At 33.6% G+C, this 26,119-nt stretch overlaps 1 protein-coding gene and 2 long non-coding RNA genes across 6 annotated transcripts in view; all 3 read left to right on the forward strand.

Moving 5' to 3' along the window:
- LOC124450829 (E3 ubiquitin-protein ligase DZIP3-like) overlaps nucleotides 1–11,456 on the forward strand; it is a 33,478-nt gene extending 22,022 nt beyond the window's left edge. The window contains exons 2-3 of one of the 3 annotated variants that reach the window (XR_006950215.1): nucleotides 7,829–7,947; nucleotides 11,114–11,456. Coding sequence is in view for 1 of the 3 variants with exons in the window: in XM_047001492.1 (XP_046857448.1) it covers nucleotides 2,341–2,471 (131 nt within the window). In the remaining 2 variants the exon portion in view is untranslated. Of the gene's footprint in view, nucleotides 1–2,340; nucleotides 2,555–7,828; nucleotides 8,547–11,113 lie in introns of those variants that run through there. The other 2 variants (XR_006950216.1, XM_047001492.1) reach the window with 2 other exon arrangements.
- A 5,177-nt stretch (nucleotides 11,457–16,633) lies between these two features.
- Nucleotides 16,634–17,045, forward strand: LOC124451300. Its single transcript, XR_006950398.1, has 2 exons — nucleotides 16,634–16,717; nucleotides 16,815–17,045. It is a non-coding gene; the product is annotated as an uncharacterized LOC124451300 (long non-coding RNA).
- A 795-nt stretch (nucleotides 17,046–17,840) lies between these two features.
- LOC124450601 lies at nucleotides 17,841–25,890 on the forward strand. 2 transcript variants are annotated; one of them, XR_006950122.1, is made up of 5 exons: nucleotides 17,841–17,977; nucleotides 18,655–18,777; nucleotides 20,691–20,766; nucleotides 23,266–23,404; nucleotides 25,225–25,890. It is a non-coding gene; the product is annotated as an uncharacterized LOC124450601 (long non-coding RNA). The 2 variants fall into 2 exon arrangements; XR_006950123.1 differs by having other exon boundaries at nucleotides 18,706–18,777.
- Nucleotides 25,891–26,119: the final 229 nt, after the last annotated feature.

Below are 26,119 nucleotides of genomic sequence, written 5' to 3' on the forward strand. Positions count from 1 at the left end.
TATTTCCATACTTGGATAACATCACTATCTGCGGTAAAGACCAACAAGAACATGATGCAAACCTTGAGCAATTTCTTGCTGCAGTAAAGAGGAAGAGCATCTGTTACAACGACTCAAAGAGTGTCTTATCAACTCGGAAACTTGCTATTCTTGGATATTTAATTGAAGAAGGCGTTATTCGTCCAGACCCGGAAAGGCTAAGCCCTCTGCGCAACCTACCTGCGCCTCACAATTCTAAGTCACTCAACAGGTGCCTTGGTCTGTTCTCTTACTACTCTCAGTGGATCCCAGAGTTCTCCAACCGCATTAAGCCACTAACAAGCTCAAAGTCATTCCCTCTGTCACCTGAAGCTGTCAATACATTTGACAACTTGAAGAAAACTGTAGAAGGAGCCTTTGTTACTGCTATTGATGACGCTATACCATTTGAAGTCGAAACTGATGCATCTAGTGTAGCACTAGCAGCCACACTCAACCAAGAGGGCAGGCCTGTCGCTTTCCTTTCTCGCTCACTACAAGGAAGCGAACTGAAGAATGCTGCCATAGAAAAGGAAGAACAAGCTATCATTGATGCCATCAGGCATTGGAGACATTTCCTGACAAGGCGATACTTCATTCTGAGAAACGACCAAAAGTCTGTATCATACATGTTTAATCAATGCAACCGAGGTAAAATAAAGAACGACAAAATCATGCGTTGGAGGCTTGAACTAGCATGTTACAGCTGTGACATTGTATACCGCCCAGGAAAGGAGAATGTACTTCCTGATTCACTCTCCAGAGCGAATGCACCTCAACATTCCCTGTGTAACCTCCACGAGGCACTCTACCACCCTGGTGTTACCAGGCTTCACCACTTTGTTTGTAGCAAAAACTTACCTTATTGATTGGATGAGGTAAAGCGTTTCACAAACCAATGTCAAATATGCGCGGAATCTAAGCCTCGATATCACAAGCCAGAGGAAGTGCCACTTATTAAAGCGACTCAACCCTTCGAAAGAACAAATATCGATTTCAAGTGTCCATTGCCAAGCAACAACGGAAACAAGTTTTTCCTGAACATAGTTGATGAATACTTCAGGTTCCCATTCGTGTTTCCATGCTAAGATATATCAACATCTACAGTAATAAAGTGCTTAACTACCCTATTCTCCCTGTTTGGCATGCCAGCATTTGCTCATTCAGACCGTGGTGCATCGTTTATGAGCCATGAGCTGCAAGCATTCCTAAGAGGAAAAAGGATCGCCACAAGTCAACGAACAAGCTACAACCCTGCAGGAAATGGTCAGGTTGAAAGATATAACGGTATTGTATGGAAAGCTGTTGAAACGTCCTTGAAATCCAAGAATATACATATTAAATATTGGCAGGTAGTTCTATCTGACGCCCTCCATCCCATTCGCTCCTTACTCTGTACGGCTACAAATGAGACACCTCACGAGCACTACTTAGGGTTTCCTAGACGATCTTTTTCGGGTGCATCGATTCGTACGTGGATTTTAGAACCAGGTGCTGTACTCCTCAAGCGTCATGTTCGCACATATAAAATTGATCCGTTAGTCGACGAGGTTGAGCTACTCCAGGCAAACCCTCACTTTGCCTTTGTACGTTATCCTGATGGTAGGGAGACAACTGTGTCAACGAAGCATCTTGCACCCAAACCTCCATCTACAACTAAAGTTCAAATTCAGCCTCACGATCATGCGCCAGAAACCACAGTTGTAAATTCTCCTGCGCAACAAGAAGTACCAACAGCTACCAATCAAGCTAGCATACCTACTACATCTGAACACACCCCTGTGCGGCGCTCTGAGCGAATCAGGCACCCAATTGATAGACTTAATCTTTAAAGGACAGGGTGAATGTCGTGATAACCGCATTCGCTTCTAAGTACATTTATATGGTTTTGGGGTTCTTGTGGCTTATGAGTCAGTTATTATCATTGTCAGTGGTCTTCTGTCTTGGCAGGCGCCATGTTTGTTAATTAGGTTATGTTTATCGTTGATTAAAGCCTAACTTCAGGTCAATGCGTAGTTAATCTTTCACAACAGTTTGTTATAAAGGTAGTTTTCTAGTAAATGATTAGTGTTTATATTCGTCTCTAACGGAAAACGAGTAGAGGAGAGTGCAGGGAACTGTGACAATTTGAATTACGTAATCATATAGTTAATCATTAGTAGTGTAACATCGCGTGAGTAAGGGGTATATTACAGACTATATTCATTAGGGATGGGCAGTAATTTTCAGTGTTTAGTCGATGTGAAACGGTGATTTAATAAAACATAACAAAACTTATGAGTGTGTTGGCCATCAACTTAGTTTATAACATTCCCAACACAGGTAAAGCCCAGCAATACGAGGCTGTATCTAGATACAAACCAGCAACACCGGACAGAATTCAGACACAGCAAGAAAACATTGAAGTCACAGGGACAGTATATATACCTTATTTAATTTATCGTAATAAATAAATCAATTCACCCTATGATTACTGTCGTATTTTGTGCATACAATTTTTATATTGTGTATATGTAAATGAAAAAAATCAAAATCCCGCTCACAAATACGGAAATACATGTTCGACATTGCCGTATTAAGGTCTTTTTTATTAGTGTTCAGACTTACCTTCCTTACTTGTTGCAACAAGATTGAAAAGAAGCTTCTGTCTGCTATTTTTTCTTTACTAGCTGCTTAATAAATTTATTCTCCTACTGCTAGAGTTATCACTTCAATAACTCTTACTTTTAAGTACAAAGATTACACGGAAACTTTGCAGTATTGTGGTGTGTGGCAAAAGTTTGTATAAGTGAGTAAGTCCGTGTCAGTGATGAAAACGTTCCGTGGGATGTGTAACATCAACGCTGATTTTATGTTTCATTATTTTTCAGAAACTTTTTATCAGTGCTAAGAAATACCTAAATGCGCAAGTACTACTTTTCTACGAACTGTAAAGGCTTGAAATAGCAGCTATAATGAAATTGCTATAAACACCAAATGTTGTATAAAGTTCATTAATGCAAAAAAATTGCGCTTTTACTGTAACGCTTTTCGTTAGTGCTGGCATAATGTTAACATTCTGAAGTTTTTGTCAGTCTCAAGTATAGAATGTTATGAATTTTGAACCAACCACACTCACATAGACATAGGACAGTGAAGTTGAAAGTTAAGGGAATATTTGCCTTTGTATGATACATGAAATTTTACATTTATAATGTTTTGCTTATGACTGAAAATTGAGCAATACCTTGAATACACAGACTACAGCTGACACAACACAGATGCTACAGTATCATTTATAGCTATGCTCTTAAAGGTGGTCATCCCCCTAAGGGGGCGTAACTGTTGGGGGTGTGGGGCGACACCCAATTGCTGAGCTGTGTTTTGCAGGGCATATTGCCGTCAAGTGGCAGGGCAGTTTTCAGGAAGTAGAAAAATTGCCATACCATCGAAAACAACTAAATGATTACTAAGTGGAAATAACAAACCTTCATTTTTGACAATTTTGGCTTAATTCTACAGTGCAACGTGTCTGTAATATGTGTAAGATGAAGTAAGTATAAATGCAGATACAGATTCCGCTGGATACTGTTAAGATATGCTCTCATATTCTTCCTGTAATTGGTAAATAATTAAGTCAAGTGTAACTAACTAATTGATTATTTTAAGAGATATTTATGTGCAATAATCACAATATTTTTTATAGTTCCTAATAGCTTTCCGTTGATTGTAAATTAACCATATTTAGTAAAGAAACAAATATATCCACACGTAATATAAGTAATTTAAACTTGTATAAATATAAGTAATTTAAACATTGTACGATAGATCGTAGACCACAGACATTGACGTTGAACATTAAATGTGATCATAACAGTTATCTGTAATATCTCTATTTGTTGGTGTAAGTCAATAAGTACTAAAGAAGGTAGATGGCTACATCACAAACTCTAACAGATACAATGATTGCAAATGTAAAAACATGCTAATGCTAATTTTTGCATTGTCGAAAGCCGTTAAGCGAGCTTCAATCCAATAATTTCATCAAATTCTATGCGGTTTTGTATATTTGGGCGAGAAAGACTACTTTTCAATGGAAGGTTAGTTATATTTACCGAAGTTTGTAGACCCACAATTACCGAAGGAGAGTTGTGAGTTTATTGTATTCTGTCATAATTTTGATGTTTGCTCAGATACATTTCTAATTTAATTGAAATTTCTCTTAAGAGGGAGGCGCAACTAGAATTAAATATAATAGCGTTCAGGAGCCCTGCGCAAAAAAAACAAAACCTCAACGTACACGAATTTATAGACGAAAGGTTAAATGTAAAGATTGTGGTGCAGAAATGAATGCTGATAATTTTTTGAAGCACAGTTCAAATAAACACAATGGTATGGCAAAATCCCAAGATGTTGTAGAAGCATCACAAACAACGATTCATTTTCTAAGGTTAGTAAAATGTCACTTACTTATATATGTACATGGTAAATAAAATGAAAGTCTCCAGCATGCCTTTTAGATCTCTTAGAAAATTGCTGGTTAGTTCTGTATAAGTGCCGTTCAATTTATGTGAAATAATTGATAATTCGTGTTGCACAAAACTTTGTTATTCTGCTCTGTTGCAGAAGCAACTATCTCTGTTCTTGTGAAGGACACTCATACTATAAAGTTTCAATGTATTCTTATTTACTGTAGATCCTTCCAACTGCCCCTGTTACATGTGAAAAACAAACAAACAAAACTACAGCATCAAGAGGGACTTCATCAAACAACTTCCACCACCGAACAAAACCGAAAAACCTGCCATGTTTGTTTTGAAAAAAGACTACTAATGACACTAGTCAAACAACACAGATGCTACAGTATCATTTATAGCTATGCTCCTAAAGGTGGTCATCCCACTTTCATGGGTTTTTTCATAATTTCCATGAAATAAAATGAATTTTGACATCTTCTCCAAAGAATTGACAAGATCGAAAAACAATAGACAATAAAAACTTTCAGATTTTCATTTTAAAATTACACTAATATTCATGACGGCCTTTTAATTAGCACTAACTTGTGACATAGGTAACGAAAAACATAGCATAGGTTTTGAAAGGCCCAGCACAGGTATTGAAAAACATTTGCTATGACAAACCCAAAAAACATTCTCGTTTTTCATATGCATTGTAAAAATGTAGTAACGTCATTCGTTATTATTGCGTCCTATTTTTTATTAGTTTTAATTTACGTATCCATCTAAGTGGAACAAAGACAGTTTTTTATTTAAATTTTACTTAAGACTTTGACTAATGTAGGTAAGATTCGACGTTAAAACTAGTTTGCTTTGTTATTCTTCATAAGCATTTAAACATGGTTATTGTCAAACCATAAAATATAACCAACATAAACAAGATATTCAAGTTAGATTTCAAACATTGTACAGGAAATGAATATAAGTGAAGCAGAACAATAAATCACTGTGTTTAACATTATTTGTTCTTGTTCGAAAGTAATTTTTGTCATCGTTTAATCTTAAAATGATCGTTGTAGAGGGTTTTCATCACTTAGTTACGTACATCAACATATTTTGAACTTTTGATATAATAAAAAATTGTTTGTTGATATGTGTTGATTTGCTACTGAAATAACATACTAAAGTCAATATTTTATATGTGTTCTTTATCTTTTATAACTGATCAATGATTGTGGACAATGTGTGGTTGCTAAATATATTTTTGTTACAAGATTTATCTATTTACTTGGATTCATTTATGTACAGGAAGATCAATAATTGTTGGGTTGGGGCTCATATTGATTTATGTATATGATATGTTTTTATTCTTCAGTTGCTAGCTATTTTATGTAGTTTGCCTCTTTTTTTTGAAATAATAATCTAACTAATGAAAAATGGTTTGGAACATAGGCGTACAGATTCTTACATCTTTTACACAATTTTAGGTCAACTCTTATAGAAATTATGCCCACCAAGTTTTCATTGTTTTTCTTATTACAATGTTTTGTTGACCATTTTTGTTGCTTTCATCCCTTTTGTTGACTTCTTGACACACTCTCTATTTTAGTAAGAAAAATTGTGGCAGAACTGTAGGATGATTGTTAATTTGGAGATTATTATGTATGCATAATATAGGCTACATGTGTTAATTTCCTTTGAATACCATTGTTGTCTAGGTATTACATCTAAATGTTTATGCCACCCCAACCACAGTATAGAGAATATACAGTAGGACCAACTTTCTGTGCAACTTACTGCTGTATATATAATTATATTACTGGGTGCAGTTTGACAGCTCAGTGCACCTATATTGGTCAAAAAATGGTAGTGTCTGACTGCCACTATGGTAATCACTTGTGAAATAAGATATGAATGGCACAAAAATATTCAATGCAATCTACTGTATGTTCTCTATAAAATTGTACTATATGTTCCTATAACTGTGCCTCAATTACATTATGTCTTCCTTAGGTCCTAAGTTGTGAATGAAGTATTAGTTCAAATAAATTACACCTGCTCATTTTTTTTATCATAATACCTTCTAGACAATGATAATGGTTATGAATTTTTAAAGAATAAAATTTTCAGTGGTGTAGCCAGACTGATAAAATGTTTAGTCCTTCTATGTACGTTTTTATATTCTTTTACTGTGAAAATAATAGATATTTTACCTTGTGAGTCTTAAAGTGTCCCTTCCATCAAAAAATTTTTTAGCAATATCAAATCTGTCGATGATTCTACGCCTCGTTGAGGAAAAAATTTTTGTAAAAGCGTTAAATTCACTAAAATCGTATATTCCTGTGAACTATGTCCGTGATAATGAGGAGTCTGAAACTAGCTAATTTTCTGACGTCATCCAAGGTACACGTGTTACACGAGTCGTGTATTTAATTGCTGTCAAGGCAATGCTGGCTGAGGCACAACTTAAGTCTATAAGCGCCTAAAAGCATTGCCTTTGCACAAGTAAAAGCAGAAAAAAGGTAAATAGTTGCGTTGCAACCAATTGTACGAATGAGTCAAGCCTTTGCTAACGTATGAGTCTTCACACTATGCCTTATAATGATAAAAGACACGAGGCCAGGCGAAGACGGAATATCTGGGTTTTAAAGCAAAGCGCGTATTTGAGCCTTCCATTGCTTCAACACCTTGTTCGGCTCGATTAAAACGAGAGGATTTGGAGCGTCAGTTTAGTAGTTTGCCGTATCAAAAGAACGCTAATTTTCCAGGGCTTAAAAAAGATGATATTAGAATTTGTGTCTTTCCGATCATCCATACTTTGGAGTCAAAATCCGAACCATTATCGTTGATTATTTTGTGGCATTTTGACATCAAAATATTTTTTGTTATTTCTCATATTTTATTATTACGGAATGACCTTGGGACTTGACCTTGGGAATGGCCTTGGGACTTCACTTAATGAAAAATACAAAGCAGTTGGACTACTGACTACTGTTTGTTCCATGTACTGTAACTCTGGTCAAGGCTACCCACATGTACACACTCGTACATATTTTTATGTACCTTGTACATCTGGGGACGGTTGCATGAAGCCTGGATAGCATTGTTCGTCGGATAGTAAAATTTTCAAACTTGTAGAAAAGGTGTTTATATTTTCCTTAGGGAAAGATATTTTGTAATCTTAGAAGCAATATTTCAATGATTGCTTAGTACAAATCACATATTATTCCTTTTTAAGAGATTTTGTAAAAGTTCAAAACAATTTGCTATCTAATGGATAAAACTATTCTGCCTTCATGTAACTGGCCGCAGGTTTTCCTTTATAATCACAATGAATTTGTACCATGGAAGTCTTACCTACTTTTTTTCTACAGGTAGCGACATGGAGACTGCCTTGAGCTCTAAAAGAAAACTAATGGTTTTAAGTTGATGAGATTAATTGTTGATGTTGGTGGAGAAGCTTTAAGAATAACATTGAGGAAACAACTGTCAGGTACTGATTTATTTTATGTTTTAAATGACCCGAAAATGCGCAACTACTTTCAAGTCTAAAGAATAGACAAATCCATCCACATCAGTGGGATCAACTGTATCCAGATCCTCCAATATTACCAAATGAAAATAAGTTTGACATTACTTTACTTTGTATACTCCTTCGTAATATTTGTGGTTTAAAATCACCTCGTGATCCAATATGGACGTCAGTAAATGACCCCACTGATTATTCAACTGAAGCAGATATTACCCGTATCAGGTTATTTCGTAATGATCGTTTTGCTCACTTACCTGACACTTCACTAAGCTTTGATGAATTTGAATATCATTTGGCGGAAATAAGCGAACCATTAGTTCGTTTAGGAATAAGTCAGGAAGAAATAGATAGATTGAAAAATGAGTTGTTTGGTAATGAAGAATGTGAAAGAATTGTGAAAGAATGGGACAAATTCAAATTTGATGTACATAATCGTTTGTGTGTAATTGAAAGTAAACAGGAAGAAATGATAAGTCATCAGGAAGAAATGAAACGTCACCTTGTAAGTTGTAACTTTGAAAGTGAAATTAGACATCATAATGAAAAATTTTTAGAGGGAACTCGGGAATGGGTTTTTGATGAGTTTTTTGGCTTGGTTTGAAGACGACAGTTCTCAAAATCGTGCATTTATTATTTCTGCTGTTGCTGGCATGGGAAAGTCTGTAATTGCAGCTACTTTATGTAAACGTTATCCACAATATTTGACTGCAGTTCATTTCTTTCAACACAACAACAGTCGTTACAATAAAGCCAATGTACTTCTTCAATCTTTAGCGATGCAAATTAGTCGTAAGTTTCCTTCTTACAAACAACTTCTTGTGAAAAAACTTTCAGGTCAACTGTGTGAGCCTTTGAATTACATGAATGTTGAAGGATTATTTTCCCTTCTTTTCACCGAGTTGTTTAATAATATCTCAGAAGTTCCCAAGCGAATGCTAGTTGTGCTTGATGCTCTTGATGAATGTGGTTATCCAGAAAGAGATGACCTTGCTAATATTATTGCTAATCACTTGCACAAACTACCGCATTGTTTTCGCTTTGTAATTACCACGAGACCTAACGAAGTTTCTTTGAATAAGTTTGAAAAATTAAATCCTCTGTTCATTAACTGCAGCGATAAACGCAATTTAGACGATATTAATTTTTTCATTGAAGAAAGAGTTGGCTCTACTGACAGCATTCCTGGTTTGAAAAAAATTTTGGCAGAAAAGACTGACGGACTTATGTTGCTTGCATCACTTCTTACCAGTGAAGTCAAAAGTCAGGATTTGGTGAATGCTTCAATACCAAAAGATCTCAGTGAATATTACGAAATTTGCTTAACAAGATTAAGTAAGGAATTATATTCGTTTCATATCAGTAACGAACAGTTTCAGTCACTTTTAAATGCTCTGGCTGTTGCTAAAGAACCTCTTCCTTGGGAAATGATCGATGACGTTCTTTGTTTGAATTCAAATTACATATCACTTGGGGTTAGAAAAATTATCTCTTGTCTGTTTGTTACCAATGGAGAAGAATGTGTTTCGTTTTTTCACAAATCCTTAAATGATTGGTTGTTGGATGATCGAAAACATGATTACTCAGTAAAAACATCTTGTGGTCATCGACTTGTTTTAGAATTTTGTTTAAAATCTTTGGATAACGTCAAAGCTGAAGGTGTAAACTATGACATCATTAAACATGCGTCAGTGAGGTATTCTGTCAAGTATTGGTTACTTCATTTAATTGCTTTTTCTGATAATGAATGTATCGTTGATTATGTTGGTAAATATCTTGTTGACTTAGAAGTTTTAGTTGCTTCTGTGTTGGTTGATTATCGTCGGACTTTTCAAAATTTTTACTTATTCAACGCACATGATGTGTACTTTCTTATTTCTGAGGACATTCGATTGTTATTTAATGAAGTTTTTTCTGTAATGACGTACTCTAAGCGTATAGGCAATAAAGTAATTTTTTTGCAAAACGTTGCCAACGACGTCAAAGATCTTTCGTCTCAAGCCATCACAATGCTTCAAACACGTTTCAAAGACTCACCATATGTAGAGTGCAAAGACACGGGTTTTGTAAAGGCTCGATTATTACGTTTAAATCAAAATTTGAAGTCTGTTGATGTTTCACGAAATCATGATTACGTCGTCTGTGGTTATTATGGATTCATCGTGCAACTTTTTTCATTGAGAACAAACAGATGTTTATGGATAAAAAATATTGCATGTCAGCTTAAGCAATTTAAAGAGGAAGAATTTTGCGTTGTCTTTCATCCATTCGAAGATTTGATTTTTGCTTCCCAGCTTGATAAGATACTAGATATTAATGGTAAAATTTCCTCCAGTCCGTTCCATTGTGATGATTTTACTTCTAAGTTCTTTACCAACAAATGTTTTTCTAAGGATAAGTACACAATGGTCACTAGTTACAAAGATACTTTGACAGTATGGGACGTTGAGAAAGGTGAGAAGAAACGCAGTATTAGATGTAATAATGTGACCTCACTGTGTTTTTCTAAATGTGGAAGATATTTGTGTGTTGTTGAGGAAAGAAAAGTGGTTAAAATATTTAATGTAGCGAATAATTATAAAACATTCGTTTACGACGTTCATTTACCGTCTAGTTTTTCAAGTAAGTTGTTCACTGTTGGTCTTCATTCTTGGTGTTGTTGTTGGCATCCTCTTTTTGGGATAAAGCCTTTCATTGTAAATCCCACTGGTGAGAAACTTCCTGATGTAGAGCCTGATTTCGAAACTTCGTTTTTTCCTCTCGATCCTTTCGATGACAACAGACCTAGCTTTTCCTTTTATATGTTATTTATGTATTATTTTATTTTGTATAACGACAATGTACTTTTGTTTAATTACGGACTTGACTTTTATCTTTATTCAATACCGCGTGCATGTTTAACTAACAGTTACAGTTTTCGTAACAGGAAATTTTGCTTAAATGGAAAATTTCTGTATCGGAGCAATGAAGTAACATCAAGGGTAAGTATATACAATCTCAACACATTTGACTTTGTTGTCAAGGAATGTTTTGTTAGGGACATGGTTGCTGTAGAAAATGGAGTTATTTTGCTCACGGCAAAAAATATTCCTGAGCTTTGGAATAATGATTTCACAAAACATGTTAATAGTTTCGATGAACTAAAAGGCACAAAGAAAATTTTTGAGGTGAGTGATGTATCATTTGCTTGTCAAAAAACTGATTCTTTTGTGTTTTTCAATGTTGAAAACAAGCGAAAAGAAATATCAGTGGATTTCGAAAATTATCGAAATGTGCACGTATTTGCTTGTAGCTCTAAGTATCACGTGTTTGCTAAAGTTGAATTTAAGGATCAGATAATTTACTGTATGTGGCATGAAGACAAACTTGTTAATGGTTGGGATGACGTAATTAAGGAGGAAATCACCAATTTCATCGTGAACAAACACGTTGGAAAGTACACACGTGATATTATTCGCTGTAAAACTTACGCTGCTTTTCACCTTCAGCAGATAAATTATTGATAGGTGACCCAGGACTGTATGTGAAAGTATTTGACATCAAAAACCTACAAATTATTTGTAGTTTTACTAAGAATTTAGTCTATGGTAAGTTTTTCTTTCTTGATTGTAGATTTATGATTAATGTTAACTTACAAGTGATTGATTTGAAATATTTTAAGAGCATTTTACTAAGACCGCGTGATAAAATGTCACTTGCAACTTTTTATTTCTGTCGTAAACGCAAACTTTTTTAGTTTTCCTTTGCTGTCCCGATATATTGCGCAAAATCATCTTGCCACGAGAATAAATGTGATCTTTGATGATAAAATTTCTTCCCATGTTTGATCATGACATGTCAACTACATTATCTTAAAGAAAATTTCATTCATTTCTTATGCATGATCTCCAACATCGTTGACATTTCAATTAAGTCCGTTTGCTTATGGTTTTATAAAATGAACTTTGTCTAACTTTATTTTTTCTGTAAAGAGACTGCAGTTTGACGATAATGTCAACAATAAAGTAAAAGGTTTGAACTCGGGAGTATTGTTATATGTTTGTAGATGTAGATCGTCCAGGTTAGTAGAGTCCTGAGAAGGACTATTTTTCTGTTGTTGACTGACGTTTCGACAACCTTAGTGGTAGTCATTTTCATCAATGTCAACAATTTTGGAAATCATGCTGGAAAACTTAACTTCATCAATTAAAGATGGCAATTGAAAAACAATAATGAAGCAAACCAACAGCAATACTTGTACAACGAAATTTTTTTATTGACTTTTATCTTTTCACACAAAAATAGAAAAGGCAAACTAGTGTTTGTTATTGCACCTAATATTATGTTTTGTTAAAACGTCATGTAATCATAATTTTCTTACAAATTTATTATGTGCAGAATGGTTTTAATACTTCACGTGGCACGTTTTTTGTTACTATTTTACACTTAAAGCAAGTTGTTAGTAATTTAATCAATTCTATCTTGCACTAAAAGCATTTTTTGATACATTTTAATTATTGCGTTTTGATTTACAAATCATCGATGTTAGTAAGTTATTAACTGAGACAAAGACAGCCCAATTGTCACTTTTGTTACATGAATATTTGCGTCTTCATGCATTTGAGAAATGTAAATTTATAATAAAGCAATGGTACCTTTGCCATATGTTTTTCTAGCAAAATTAAAAATTTGGCTGTCTTTGTCACTGATTGTTAAAAGTTAAGTCGTATACTCCATAAGAAAATGACTTCATGATTTACGTTCAACATCGTGATAAACAATTTAACCATTGAGATTGAAGACTCCAAACCATGTGTTACTGCACGAACAGGAAAAGTTAATAAAATTCGAGAATGTTTTGCAATATAGAGAGAAAGAAAACAAACGAAAATGTTGCACACGAAAAGATGTTTAAAGACACGTTTTTAACATTAAATGAAAAATCGATGTCAGAGATTTTTAACGTTTGAACAGTTTTACTTTAATGGATATCAATGAATATTACGAAATTTCCATAAAAAGAATAAGTGACGAATTAGATTCATTTCAAATCAGTAAAGAAAAATTTCAGTCACTTTTAAATACATTAGCAGTTGCTAAAGAACCCCTTCCTTGGGAATTAGTTGAGAACATACATAGACAATAAGGTGAGGAGGACATGATGATGTTAGCCAAAAGAGACGTTTGTTAACGTTGTCAATTTTTTTGTTTGAAAATTGGCAAACAACGAAACAATTGATTAAAATCTTTGACACAGTGTGTTTTGTTTCAAAAAGTGATATAACTGTTCTCTTTAGTCTCAGTCAAGAATTGTTAACAAACAGAAAAAGGCATTAAAAGACTTAGTCCATTACAGGTTCAACAAAATAAACTTCGATATATTCTTCAAAAAACTCTTTGCCCGAATCTGTCTAAATGTTTGTTCAAGAATATGTCGAAGAATATGTATAAATTATTAAAATATTGGTATTTCGTTCGATTACTGTTATAAGGTTTTGGGTTTAGCTTGTCAAAGGTCAGCACGAACGTATTCACTTCTTCCACAATTGAGAGGGTCAATTAATTATAAATTTTAACAATAAGTATGGGCAGCGCAGTGTATTGTGGTTCGTAAAGATCTTGACTGGATTTATTTTGAAGAAAGTAGAACATTTTTGAAAGCCAAGCTCATGTATATGCAGTTAGGTAAGTTAATTTGTATTGTTGAAATTTATAGTTAAAGAGGCTCTTATCTATGACATTGCTGTCTAAATAATTTTAAATTCACTCTATTATTCATTCTGCACTTTACGCTGTCTTTAACTACTATACATTCACTATAGTGTATGAGTGCTGAAATGAATTTAAACGAGAAGTTTTAAAGCAATTACATAGAAAACCAAACCACGTGCACCACTAAATGTGAAGAAACATGTGAAGAAGTAAACTCTACAATAGAATTCGACTTCATAATGGACATTCAATTTTGTGATAAACAAGTGTCCATTGATTCTAAACGCTCCAAACTATGGTTATTGCACGAGAATAAAAGTTAACAAAAGCTATAAAGAGTTTTGCAAATATAAAGAAAGAACAAAAGCTACAGTGCTGCATGTGAAAGGATGTTCGAGGACACATCTATGACTTTTACTGAGAAATTTTAAATCAAGATTTTTTGCTCTATGAACACCTGTGCTTTATGAATCAATCGTATCATTTATGCGCTGCGACAAAAGAGAACTTAGTATTGTAGGACAAGCGAAGCCCATGAACTTTATTAAAGTGTATTTGTATTAAAAAGTGTTAAACAATTAAAAGAACATTATTCACTCAAAGATCAGTGAGCATACTGGAAATGGATGCCCAACGAGATTTGATATGTAATAATTTATAGCATATTGAAAATTTTCACTTTCTAAATTCAAACCAATAGAATGACTAATTTATCTACCAAAGCACTTTGTGGCATAGTTTTCTTTTTTTGTCAAATCACGAAGTTTCATCTGCGAACAGAACTGGAAGACAAAGGCTCTGTGATTTTACTGTGATATTGGTTATTGACTTTGTTGACAACATTTTTAAAACCTGAAAGTGAGAAACTGGTTATCCTCACAACCGTTTTCAAGGGAATTTCAAATGTTGTTAAAAAACTGTAAACAATTAAAGTGACTGAACATTTGTGAGAGAGAATAGAAGAATGTCGCATGATTACAAAGGTGTTGTAGCCAATGGGCTATCGTTCAGCATTTTTGTCGATGCCTCAACCTGGAGTGACAGTTTCATGTCTACTTTGTTTCATATAAGTAGTATGTCTAGACTACAGTAACATCAATATGTGAAAGTAACGTCAATCTACAACGATGAGAAGTATACGACACTTTGAACGTTTTTCTCAGGCAGTTAAGTTTTTTTAGGATTTTTCAATGGTTATTTTTGAAATTTTCTATGGATTCTTTATATTTGTTGTCAATAAATGTAGTGTAGCCAGTTTACTCATTAAGTTTTACTGTGCAAATTTAAAAATTGAAAATTAATGTGACCGTATTCTAGAGAAATGAATGATGATGATGCTCAAAAATTTGCATAGCGGGACTAACACGAGTGGGCTGGGTACATATTAGTCAATGATTTATTGTTGCATGGAACTATGTATATGTGATATTACTGTCCATTTAAAAGAAAGAAATTGTTCATATTGTAGGACAAAAACAGGCAGTTGATATGTGTATCAAAAATTTTGCAAAAACATATAATGAAATAATTTTAGTTGATTTTATTAACAAGTATTTGCATGACTTTTATTAATTTTGCACTGTAATATAGAATGTAGTCATAAAGAAATTGTTTTGTTGAAAAATTATTGCGTGTTGTGTGTGTGTTTGAATTATGTGACTCCAGTGACCTCTGACCTAAAATGCTGCTATAAATTATTTCATATTTATCACTATCGGCTGTTAAACCAAAAGACGTGCTTTAAAGAAGAAAATGATCTTAATTTTATCGACATCAAATTTTTGATATTTTTCTAGATAGGACTGATCCTTTTTTTATGAAATATAAATCTTTGTCAAATGTTTCCAACAAAAACAGTATAAAGATTTTGTTTTTTTACACGAAATAGAAAACAATAAAATTTGAGTGCACGCTCCATATTAACTAAGGGAAATATGAATATGCTCAATCCTTCCCCCCTAACTTTTTTAAAGATGTTAAATTGTACAGTTGCAGATAATAGGTAGGTATGTGTTGTTCGTTCATTGTGTAAAACTTCTGCTGTTGTCCTTTCTTTTTATAATCAAATAGTCTGTGCTTTAGGTTACTAGTTCGAGCAGGTTTGGTTCTGCTGGTGTAATGGTTTGCGTTGGTAAAGATATTTTCACGGTTTTTGCCATCTGTAGTGGTGAAGGTCTCTGCGATCCTTCTTCTTTTGTCGTTTCTGGAAAGTGGTTTTTGGGGAGCCATGGATTGCTGCTTATTGGTGAGATTTGGTTGAGATAGTTTTATCCGGTGTATATTTGGTCATGATGAACAGTTCATTTGTATTGGAGCATATGGTTTAATGTTCTTCAACTGATGTTAAATAGTGAAAGCATTTCTGCTCCTCTAGTGATTCTTTAAATCTGTAAACTTTGATGTGATGTGGATTGAGTTGCAGAACTTTGATGATGATGATCCCAATTTTCATCCATTCTGTGGGAAGTGGCCCTGTTTGGTTTTTATATCTAATATCCTATGCTTTTTCATGTGTTAAGAAAGGTGAGCTTCTTGGGTGTGCTTGTGGCAGTTTTTTTAAGGCTCCTCTAAAATCTTAGTGTACAATAACTTATGTTTTTTATAGTGTTACTCATAATTTTTAGCCAAGCCATAAAAATCAACAAATCTTACTCCTCGCATTTAATTTTCAACTGTCGCATTAAGTTTTTTCCTGGGTGTTATATTAGTTGTAACCAACTAGGTTATCAATGAAGGTACTTCACAGTAAACCAATATTGTTCTTTTTGTGTTTTTGCTTATCATCTATGTCATTTACACTACAGTCGAACAAGTTGATTGTATTTTGTCATTTTATTTGGTTACTTTGGTGTGGACTCTAACATATATATACATATATACATATACATTTGCAAAAAATATTCCATGTCGATTTTTAAGATAGAAAAAGTTTTTAGGACATTTACAAGTGGAAAATCAATTGGATCTCCACGTTTTCCTGCACGTGGTTTAATTATACCCAACCGAAACTAAGTAGGACAGCTGGTGTAGTTTCTGGAAGTTGGTATGTAACATTTCATATACTACTACTATACCTTAAATAGTTAACGCAGGCATATTTATAACAGATAACAAATGCCTACGTCAAAATCAAACTTTAGTATGAAGGAGCGTAGTGCTGAATGCAAGTTTAAAATACTTCGAGATGATCTCATCTGTGACATTATCATATGTGGACTTAATGATAACCGTCTTCGTGAACGTCTTCTTCGAGAACCAGAATAAACACTACAGAAAACTATACAAATGGACATGCTGCTGAGAAAACAACGGGACAAACGAAGGAACTTAAAAAGGAAATTAAAAGGCAAAGAATATATTGACAGTATACAGAAGAGAAAATTCACGAGAAACAAAAAGAAAAACATTGGCAGAGAATCATTCAGTTATTATAAATCCCTACTAAAAGACTGTAAATTTTATTCTTACACTCACAAGCGAGGGAAATGCAAGACTTATGGAAAGCAAGATAAAAGCAAGACGATCAACAATTTCAATCACCGCTATAGTGAATTTGCAGGATTTTATGCCAGTTCCTTTGTTTGGTATTTAATATAGACGACGAGTTTTTTGAAAATAGACATGTTTCGACATCTCATGATGCCATCTTCAGTATGAGTGAATAAATAAATAAATACAGGGTTTATAAAAGTATTATGATACAGTAACAATGAGAGATATAAATTTGGATAAGTTATAAGAATAATGAGGAAGTGAGATAAATTAATGGGGAGCGTGTTACAAAATAATCAAATCTTTTCTATTACTTTCATCAACTGTAGCACCAACTTTTAAATAAAGAAGCCCTAGTACCTCTGGTCTGTGGCAAACCATGAGGTATAGAATCTGGCAAACCATGGGGTATAGAATCTGTATTGAATGAGTTATTAGCAGAAAATACACATCGAAAAACTTCGCTCTTTTCACATGCAACCATCAACTGATGAAGAATATCATTAGCCCAAAATATTTGCAACATATCACGTCCCCCCTCCCCTTACAAAACAAAGTCTTGGTGCTCATGCAAGCGGAAGTAGTCGTAAAAAACGTGATTTAACTTTTCTTCATTAGTCTTGTGTTTTGTCATCGTTTATGTGGTTGTTTGGTTGTATGAGCTATGAAAATTATATGTGTGTATGAAATTTATGAAATAAAAGAGAAAAGAAATCGTCAGAATGTGCGAGCGAGCGATGCAATTTTCAAACGTCGCATGCTTCATGATTCCGTAAACACATCGTCATTAATGTCTGTAAAACGTACAGTGGTAAGTAAAGTTTTTTAATGATTTATAATATAGATTTTGAACAAAATTATCTGGCGAGTGCATTTTATTTTATATTTGGTCATAAATGAAACAGTAAATTTGAACATTTTATGAATTATGCTGTAGAATGTTGTCATTGTTATTGGGGTTTAGTTGAGAAGGACCTAAAAGGCAACACATTTGTTTTTTTTATTCATTTTATTTTAAATTTTAATTTATCAATGCTGCATTCGTTTATGTGTTAAATGAGACAACACATCTTTGAATATAATGGTAGCAAAATATTTAAACAAAAGCAACAACCTCAGTTTGGATTTAATCAAATTAATGCCTAATACAATTATATTTTTCAAAACTTTGAAATACTTTGAGACTTATTATAAAGTTACCAGTCACACAACATCTCTTACTAATCTTGCATTCTGAAATATCTGTTGGAACATGGCATTTTTTGCTTCTTCACAAAACACTGTATGTGTTGGTTTTATAAATTGTTATATGTATGTATGTATGATCTCAAAAGCACCAGATTAATTATGGATTTAAATTAAACGACAAAATTTTTTAATATAAACTTGTTTCGACTTTCCAGTCTACTGAAGTTGACTTAATGTAAGTTGATGTTTATCGCAAATTACATTTTATTGTCTTTCATGTTTATAAATATTGTGCTTTAGAACATGTTTCTCTTGCTGGAAACTCTTTAAGACAAAATTCTGTTACTCAAGAATTTTAAAATGAAACGAATGAACTAAAGACTGCTAAATCTTATGTCAAAGACAGTAAATATTCTGAAGAAGGTATGTAAAAATAACAAATTTGTAAGAAATTTATAATGTACAAACTGATGAGTGGCAAACATTAGACATTTTTTAAAGAAATGAGTTCTACAAAATCAGCATAGCCCGTTGATAGATGTTTTGAAAGCAGACTGGGATTTTTTCTCTGTAGAACAGAGCATGTGCTCAATACTACCAACAATTACAAGAGATACTATGTAGTTATGTACAAGCTTAAACCGTTAGCTACTTATATATGAACAACAGTGAGATATTAATTATCGTGCTAATTTCACATTCTTTGCAAAGTTTTCATGTAGCTAATATTTTTCATTGTATATTTAGCACACCTATCTAAAATTCACAGACAACGTATGTAGTTCTGGGTATGTGGTTATTGAGCAAAAACATGTTTAGATCACAACTTACGTTCATTCGTATGCAATATAAATTTCTTCATGACATGGTGTATGTTGAACTTTCATCTTTGAAAAATGTTGCTTAAAAAAGAGTGTCGCTATTTGTTGGCAACGTTAAAATTTAACTATTACGAATTTGCAATAAAAGTAAAATAATCACTCATATATTGATATATACTATTATTCCCATTTTAACTTAGGAAGAATTAGTATAAGAATTGTTTTCCTATCGACGATGTAAGTTTTCTTTCAACGAAAAATTGTTCTTTATTCCATATTTGTATAGTGATTTACTGTAATCCAAGAAAACAAAAGTATTTTAAAAGAACTTTCTCTATTACAGCTTTACCATGTTTCCTGCCATTAATGAGATAACCACTATAAAACATGGACAGATTTACTGAGGAGGGGTACAGGGTGGGGTACGCAAGCATAAGATTTAAATTCCCAAAATAAATTGCCCACCTCTGTCGGAAACATTTTAACTCCCTCAATTTTTAGCGAAACAAATCAGTAGTACAGTTGAACTGAGTTTTTCTGGGCAAGGTTTCAACTTTCTTTAATATCTTTGGTGGCTGCACTACCAGACTTCCCCTAAAATCTACACTTTTATTGTCGTCACCTTACCAATTGACTATTAAATTAGCACTTTTAACTTATAGCATTTTCTTGCATGTAGCATTTACTGTGAAATAAAATATTTCTCTACCGAAGTCTTATGCTGTATATTGTGGAATAATTCTTGTGAAACCAAAAATTCTTTTATCAATTTGACTAATTTTCGTCAATCATTGAAAGAAATTAGGTTCCACAAGATCGAAATATCTTCGAGTCTTCGACAGAAGATAAAAAACATTTAATAAACATTCGCTCCTAGAAATGTTGGGACATAACACTTCCCAAATCTTAATTTATTGTTCCATGTTTCGTTGTACTAATCACTGCAAAGTTTGATGAATTTTTGATATTCGTTTTTTAAGTAACAATAGTTGATATATGTCATTCTACAATTGTTTTGATGTTGAAATGAACAAACGCGCGCTATGCATAATGGTTGTTGGCAAATTCTATTTCAAAAATGAAAAGAGTTTATCTGTTGAAATTCAATTTTATTCTTATGGTGTCGACAGCAGTAGACTGCATTTTATTCTATCGCTTAGAGTCATCAGTCAACATATTTATTTGAGAAATGACAAAAGGCTACTCTCCTTAACGGCTTTCACTTATATTATGCACCACGTCTGGGTCCGCAAAGAATGATGGGGTTTTGTTACGACATAATGACGCATTTGCACATGTGATATTGTATAGTTCGCAATCTCTTACTTCGTCATGATCATTCTTGTTGAACAGAAATTATGCTCGTTATTGACTTTAATGCATGGCTATAAGCACGGTACTTATTACGTAGTTGCAACTCTAGATGATTTGTTGTCGATGTTTATTGAAATTAAATAATATTTTGAAGTCAAAATTGACCAATTCATCTAGTTTGACGTTTTTTTCTTTATACAGTGAATCATGAGCGCCGAGGACGACGTTGATAACGTTGATCAACAAGAATTAGACACTGTTTTATGTACTGAAGAAGGTAACATGTTTGAAATATTAAAGAAATTTTATTGAATTATCAACATAGAGATTAGAGTCCAACAGATCGTTTCAAAGATAACCATAAGCGTTCGATTTCTTTGATATTTATTAAATCAAAGCAAGTGACGTTTGTCGTTTTGTCTCGACTCAAGATATCTTCAAATGAGATGTAATTACTTAGATAGTTAAGGTGTGAGGTTTGTGTGGATGTGTACTTACAGAGTAAAGTTAATATTGAGTATTGTAAGGAAATGTAAGAAAGATTGTACAAGATATAAGGGGGGGATGAGTAATGGGGGGAAATATACCATGAAAAGAGCTTAAGGGGACGTGCACTCAACTATTCCAAATACCAATTTAAGAGTTTTTAAGATCTGAAGAGAAAAAAGGGAGTTATAGATAGTTGCTTCCTGTAAAAGGGCACACAGCAAAGTAAAAGTAATAAACAGAAACTTTTGAGCATCGTAGTAAGTCTATGTAATTAGTCTGAGATGTCTTGAGTCAAGACGAAACGTCCCTTCCTTTTTTAAGTAAATACTGAAAAAATCAAATGCCGATGGCTTTCTCAAACACGATCTTTTGGGATGTTATCTTTATATTTAGAATTTAATTCACACCTGGCACCTCAATGGGAATATTTAAAATTTTATAAATTCTTATTAATTGTTGTCCACTCATATTTACGATGTGTTTGTATATATTTCTCAAACTCGTCCATTTTAATAGTTGAATTATTATTTGCGATTTTTTATACATGTGAGTTCAATTTTGTGGTAATGAAAAAGCGGAAAGTTAAAGAAAACATTTGTTTTCTTTGAACAACTTGACCGTCGTTGAGCGATGTTCTTGAGTTCGCAAATGTGCGGAACTCATAAGCCAAGTCCATTGAACTAAACCCTAAACTAACCGAGTAGCCGTGAGCAGTCATAGCCGAAATGGTAAAAAATGCGCGTTGTGCAGTTGGATATTGCGATAATGATAAACACTATCCTGATTATCAAGTTAAGAGGTCTCACGTAGAAAAGTTAGTTTTTCATAAGTGTCCCAAAGATCAAGCACTTGCTGAAATTTGGCGAAAACAAATTGCAAACAGCAGAGCCGATGACTTTAACCCAAAGCCTGGTGCACAAGGTACTTTCATTTGCTCAAATTATTTTCCCTTGGGAAGAAGAACCCCAAATAACTGCGGAACGGATTATCCTTCGGTTATTATGACACCGAGGATTCTGATTCAAGTTTTGATGGAAATCTAGCAAAATCTGAGGCATCTTTACTCCCTGCCCCTTTGGAATTTGAACAGTTGACGAGAGAGTATGATGTAAGGTTTCACACCGGCCACAGTTTTAAGTGTGTATTTGAATACTTGGTTGTTTCTTCTTCTGGCTCTTAAGTCGCCATACATAATAATAAAAATAGCAATGTCACTTTACAAATAATTGGAAATACTAGTAAGAGTTTGCCGTATAACAGTTCCTCGTGATACTTGCTGACTTTGCTGTAGACATGTGCGTGTGTTGCGAACTCAAGAACATCGCTCAACCGACGGTCAAGCTGTTCAAAGAAAACAAATGTTTTCTTTAACTTTCCGCTTTTAGATTACCACAAAATTGGACTCACATGTATGAAAAATCGCAAATAATAATTCGACTATTAAAATGGACGAGTTTGAGAAATATATTTGAAAGAAATGGCCAATATGTATAAGGGTAATTTTTGCGCATTTATTAGTAATATATATGGACGCCATGCGTGACCGCGCGCTCGGCCCAATGTTTTTGCACCCCCTGCAATATGGCTGCGATAACCTTGAAAAGGTCTATTATCAACCTAAAGGTTAGAGTCCAACAGATCGTTTCTAAGATAACCATAAGCGTTCGATTTCTTTGATACTTATTAAAACAAAGCAAGTGACGTTTGTCGTTTTGTCTCTACTCAAGACATCTTCAAATGAGATGTAATTACTTAGATAGTTAAGGTGTGAGGTTTGTGTGGATGTGTACTTACAGTGTAATGCTGATATTGAGGATTGTAAGGAAATGTAAGAAAGATTGTACAAGATATAAGGAGGGATGAGTAATGGAGGGAAATTTACCATGAAAAGAGCTGAGGGGGACGTACATATTCTCCCCTCCCTCCCAACTATTCGAAAGACCAATTTAAGAGTTTTTAAGATCTGAAGAGAAAAAAGGGAGTTATAGATAGTTGCTTCCTGCAAAAGGGCACACAGCAAAGTAAAAAAAATAAACTGAAACTTTTGAGTATCGTTGTAAGTCTATGTAATTAGTCTGAGATGTCTTGAGTCAAGAAACGTCGCTAAATACTGAAAAATCAAATGCTGATGGCTTTCTCAAACCCGATCTTTTGGGATCTTATCTTTATATTTAGAATTCGATTCACACCTGGCACCTCACTGGCAACATTGAAATTTTATAAATTCTTATTAATTATTGTCCACTCATATTTACGATGTATTTGACATGTTTGACGTATTTTTTAGTTGCAACCGATTGTTGAAATTCATATTCCATTGAAATCCTACAGTGGCAGTACGGCTCTACGAACGAACGATTTGTCACTGAATCGAGACAGTAAATATCAATATGCTGCCATGTTGAAGCTCTAGAAATCCTACGGAGGTAATGGATACCCCAAAGGAATGGGTTTCATATGAAAAAACAACACAGTTGAGAGAGCGTTGCTAAATCGATCAGCGTAAAAGGTTCGCAAAAACCTTTGGTGGAAATAAGTAGTTTGACTTCCAATGATTTATCTAATGTCAAATTTTCACATGTTTGTAGCTGTAGATCGTCCAGGTTAGTAGAGTCATGAGATTGAATGTTTTTGTTGTTGTTGACTGACGTTTTGACTTCCTTAGCAGTAGTCATCTTTAAAGTCAAGTTAACTTTCTCAGGACTCTACTAACAATGACGATCTACATCTAAAAACATGTAACGATACGCCTGGGTTCAAACCATTTACGTTATTATAGTTAAATTTTTGTAAATCATAATCGTTGTTATAGTAAAAAATTGTAACCGAGAAACTATTTTAAAATAGCTTGCGCCAAAATTGACGCCAATAGATTGCAATTGGAACGCATAAGGTTAAAATATGGCATATGTTGTTCAAACAAATAAAGTTTCAGGAAATTTAGACGATTCTTACGCGAACTTTCATCTTCCGAATCGTAGATTAATTTGTGTTTTTCCGTTTATATGACATTTTACATAAATCATCATCAATTTTTCTGTTTATAATGATTCAGGTTTTTTGGAAACTGAAATTTATACATAATTGAAGAGAGCTATAAAAAGGTATTCAAAAACGAAAACAAAATAATCTGTGGTTTGGAAACTAACTGTTCGTGTACGCTTTTGCCAAATTCTCTGAAACTTCATTTGCTTGAACAAAGTGTGACATATTTTAATCCTATGTGTTTCAATTGCATTTAGCTTTGTCATTTTTGTGCGTGAGCTACTTCAAAAGCACTTCTCTGTAACACATTCCTCTCTCTAAAAAGGTTATTATTTGAAACAATTTTACTTATCTATTAGGTGAACCATTGGAAGTCCAACTGCCTATTTCCACTTAAAATTTTCGCAAATATTTAGCAAAGTTTTTCGTCACTGAATATTTTTTTGACACCCCCGCACATACATCTCACAGTCACGGCCAACTGGTAAACGTTGATTGGTGGGGGATGATGTGTTATTCATATATTCAATTGTGCCTGACTTATTTTTTTGAAAGCGAGTTGTTTAATTTCTTAAAGTGCCTATGAAACGAAAATTTTGCTATCTGAGTAATACTTTATTGAAGAGATATTTTAAAATGACAATGAACATTCTAAACCAGTTTATGCATATCACTTTTAATTCTTGGGTTATTGAGGTTCTTGCTATGTCCGATATATCTAACTTGTGACGTCACATTGCAAAATGAGAACTAAAATTATTAAGTATATTAACTGATACTTTACTTCACAACGACAGAGTTCATTTCATTGTGACGTGTTAATGGTATAAAATGCTGCTTATTGGTATCAACCTGAAGTTGTCATGAAACTGAAGAGTATTTGAAACATTGTGAGAACTCATTATGCAATATGACGTCACAAGTTTGATAAATTAGAAGTAACAAAAACGTCAAAATCACGAGAATATGCATTTACTGTTTTAGAAAGTACACTGTAATTTCAAAGGTTTTGGTCATTTCAACCCTCCCATTAACTTTCTAGGGACAGCCCTACTCATAGTTCACAGGGCCTGCCCGAAAGTGATCCATTTGACATATCTGGTTGTTCTTAATTCTGTCATTTTTTTTAAGCTTGTTTACGATGTATTCCACTATGACTTTCACGAGTCAATGGATTGGCTGTCTCTCACTACATACCCTTCTCGAGTACATTTTCAGAGAAATAAAAATCCTTTTTACTAATTTCTATAATTTCTGACAGAGGAATGCAATCAAGTTGATGATGCCAATTCACTTCAGGAAAGAAATCAAGATGAACTAAATGGACTTGAATTAATAGACCTTGAGGTCAACAATCTCTTTGAGCACAGCAGGCAGAATATGGACTGTCATCTTGATTTTATGTCGCTTCCTCCCGAACTTAGATGACTGTAATTTGTTATGGCATGTTGAAATACAATTTGTCTTTTTACAACCATTGAAATTGTTACAATGATCATAAATATTACATCCATATGCAATTGTTTAGCAACCTCAATATTTGGGGGAGGACGTATTCATACATGTATGTTCTGCAGAATTAAATTCTGTTTTAAATCCATTGTTTTCTATAGATTAAGACATGCATTCATAAATTCGAACCCTCCCCTCTTCCTCATCAACGAGTTTGCTACGCTCCTGTTATGGAATAGACAGAGTAAATTAGAACATAAATAGAACATTTTTATCATTAGTCCATAGTAAAATGTAGACTTACTCAAGTAAGTTAATTAAGGTTCAAATATCGTCACGTCCAATATAATGCCAATGTCATTAATAGGAAAGTACATACAGGTTAGAGATATTATGGGGAAAAACAACTTGATATTTTTTGTATCCAATAATTTCTAGTCAAATAAGGAGAGGCACCCTATCTGTTGTAACCAAATAACTTTTATGTTGTCACTAAGTTATTGGAATTGTCAAGGTTAGCCGAGAAGTTCATAAAATTTTCAAAAAGTAACAAATTCAATAACCATTGGGAATAATCAAACATTGTAACTGTACAGTAACTTTATTCGTAAGTATGCTTAACATATTGGTCAATGGACAATGTGTAAATTGGTTATATTCAACGAAATTTTTTGTCCCTCGTTTTGTTTCTAAGCACAGTAGAT

Source organism: Xenia sp. Carnegie-2017, unplaced genomic scaffold (genome assembly GCF_021976095.1).
Source record: "Xenia sp. Carnegie-2017 unplaced genomic scaffold, XeniaSp_v1 HiC_scaffold_24, whole genome shotgun sequence".
NCBI lineage: Eukaryota > Metazoa > Cnidaria > Anthozoa > Malacalcyonacea > Xeniidae > Xenia > Xenia sp. Carnegie-2017.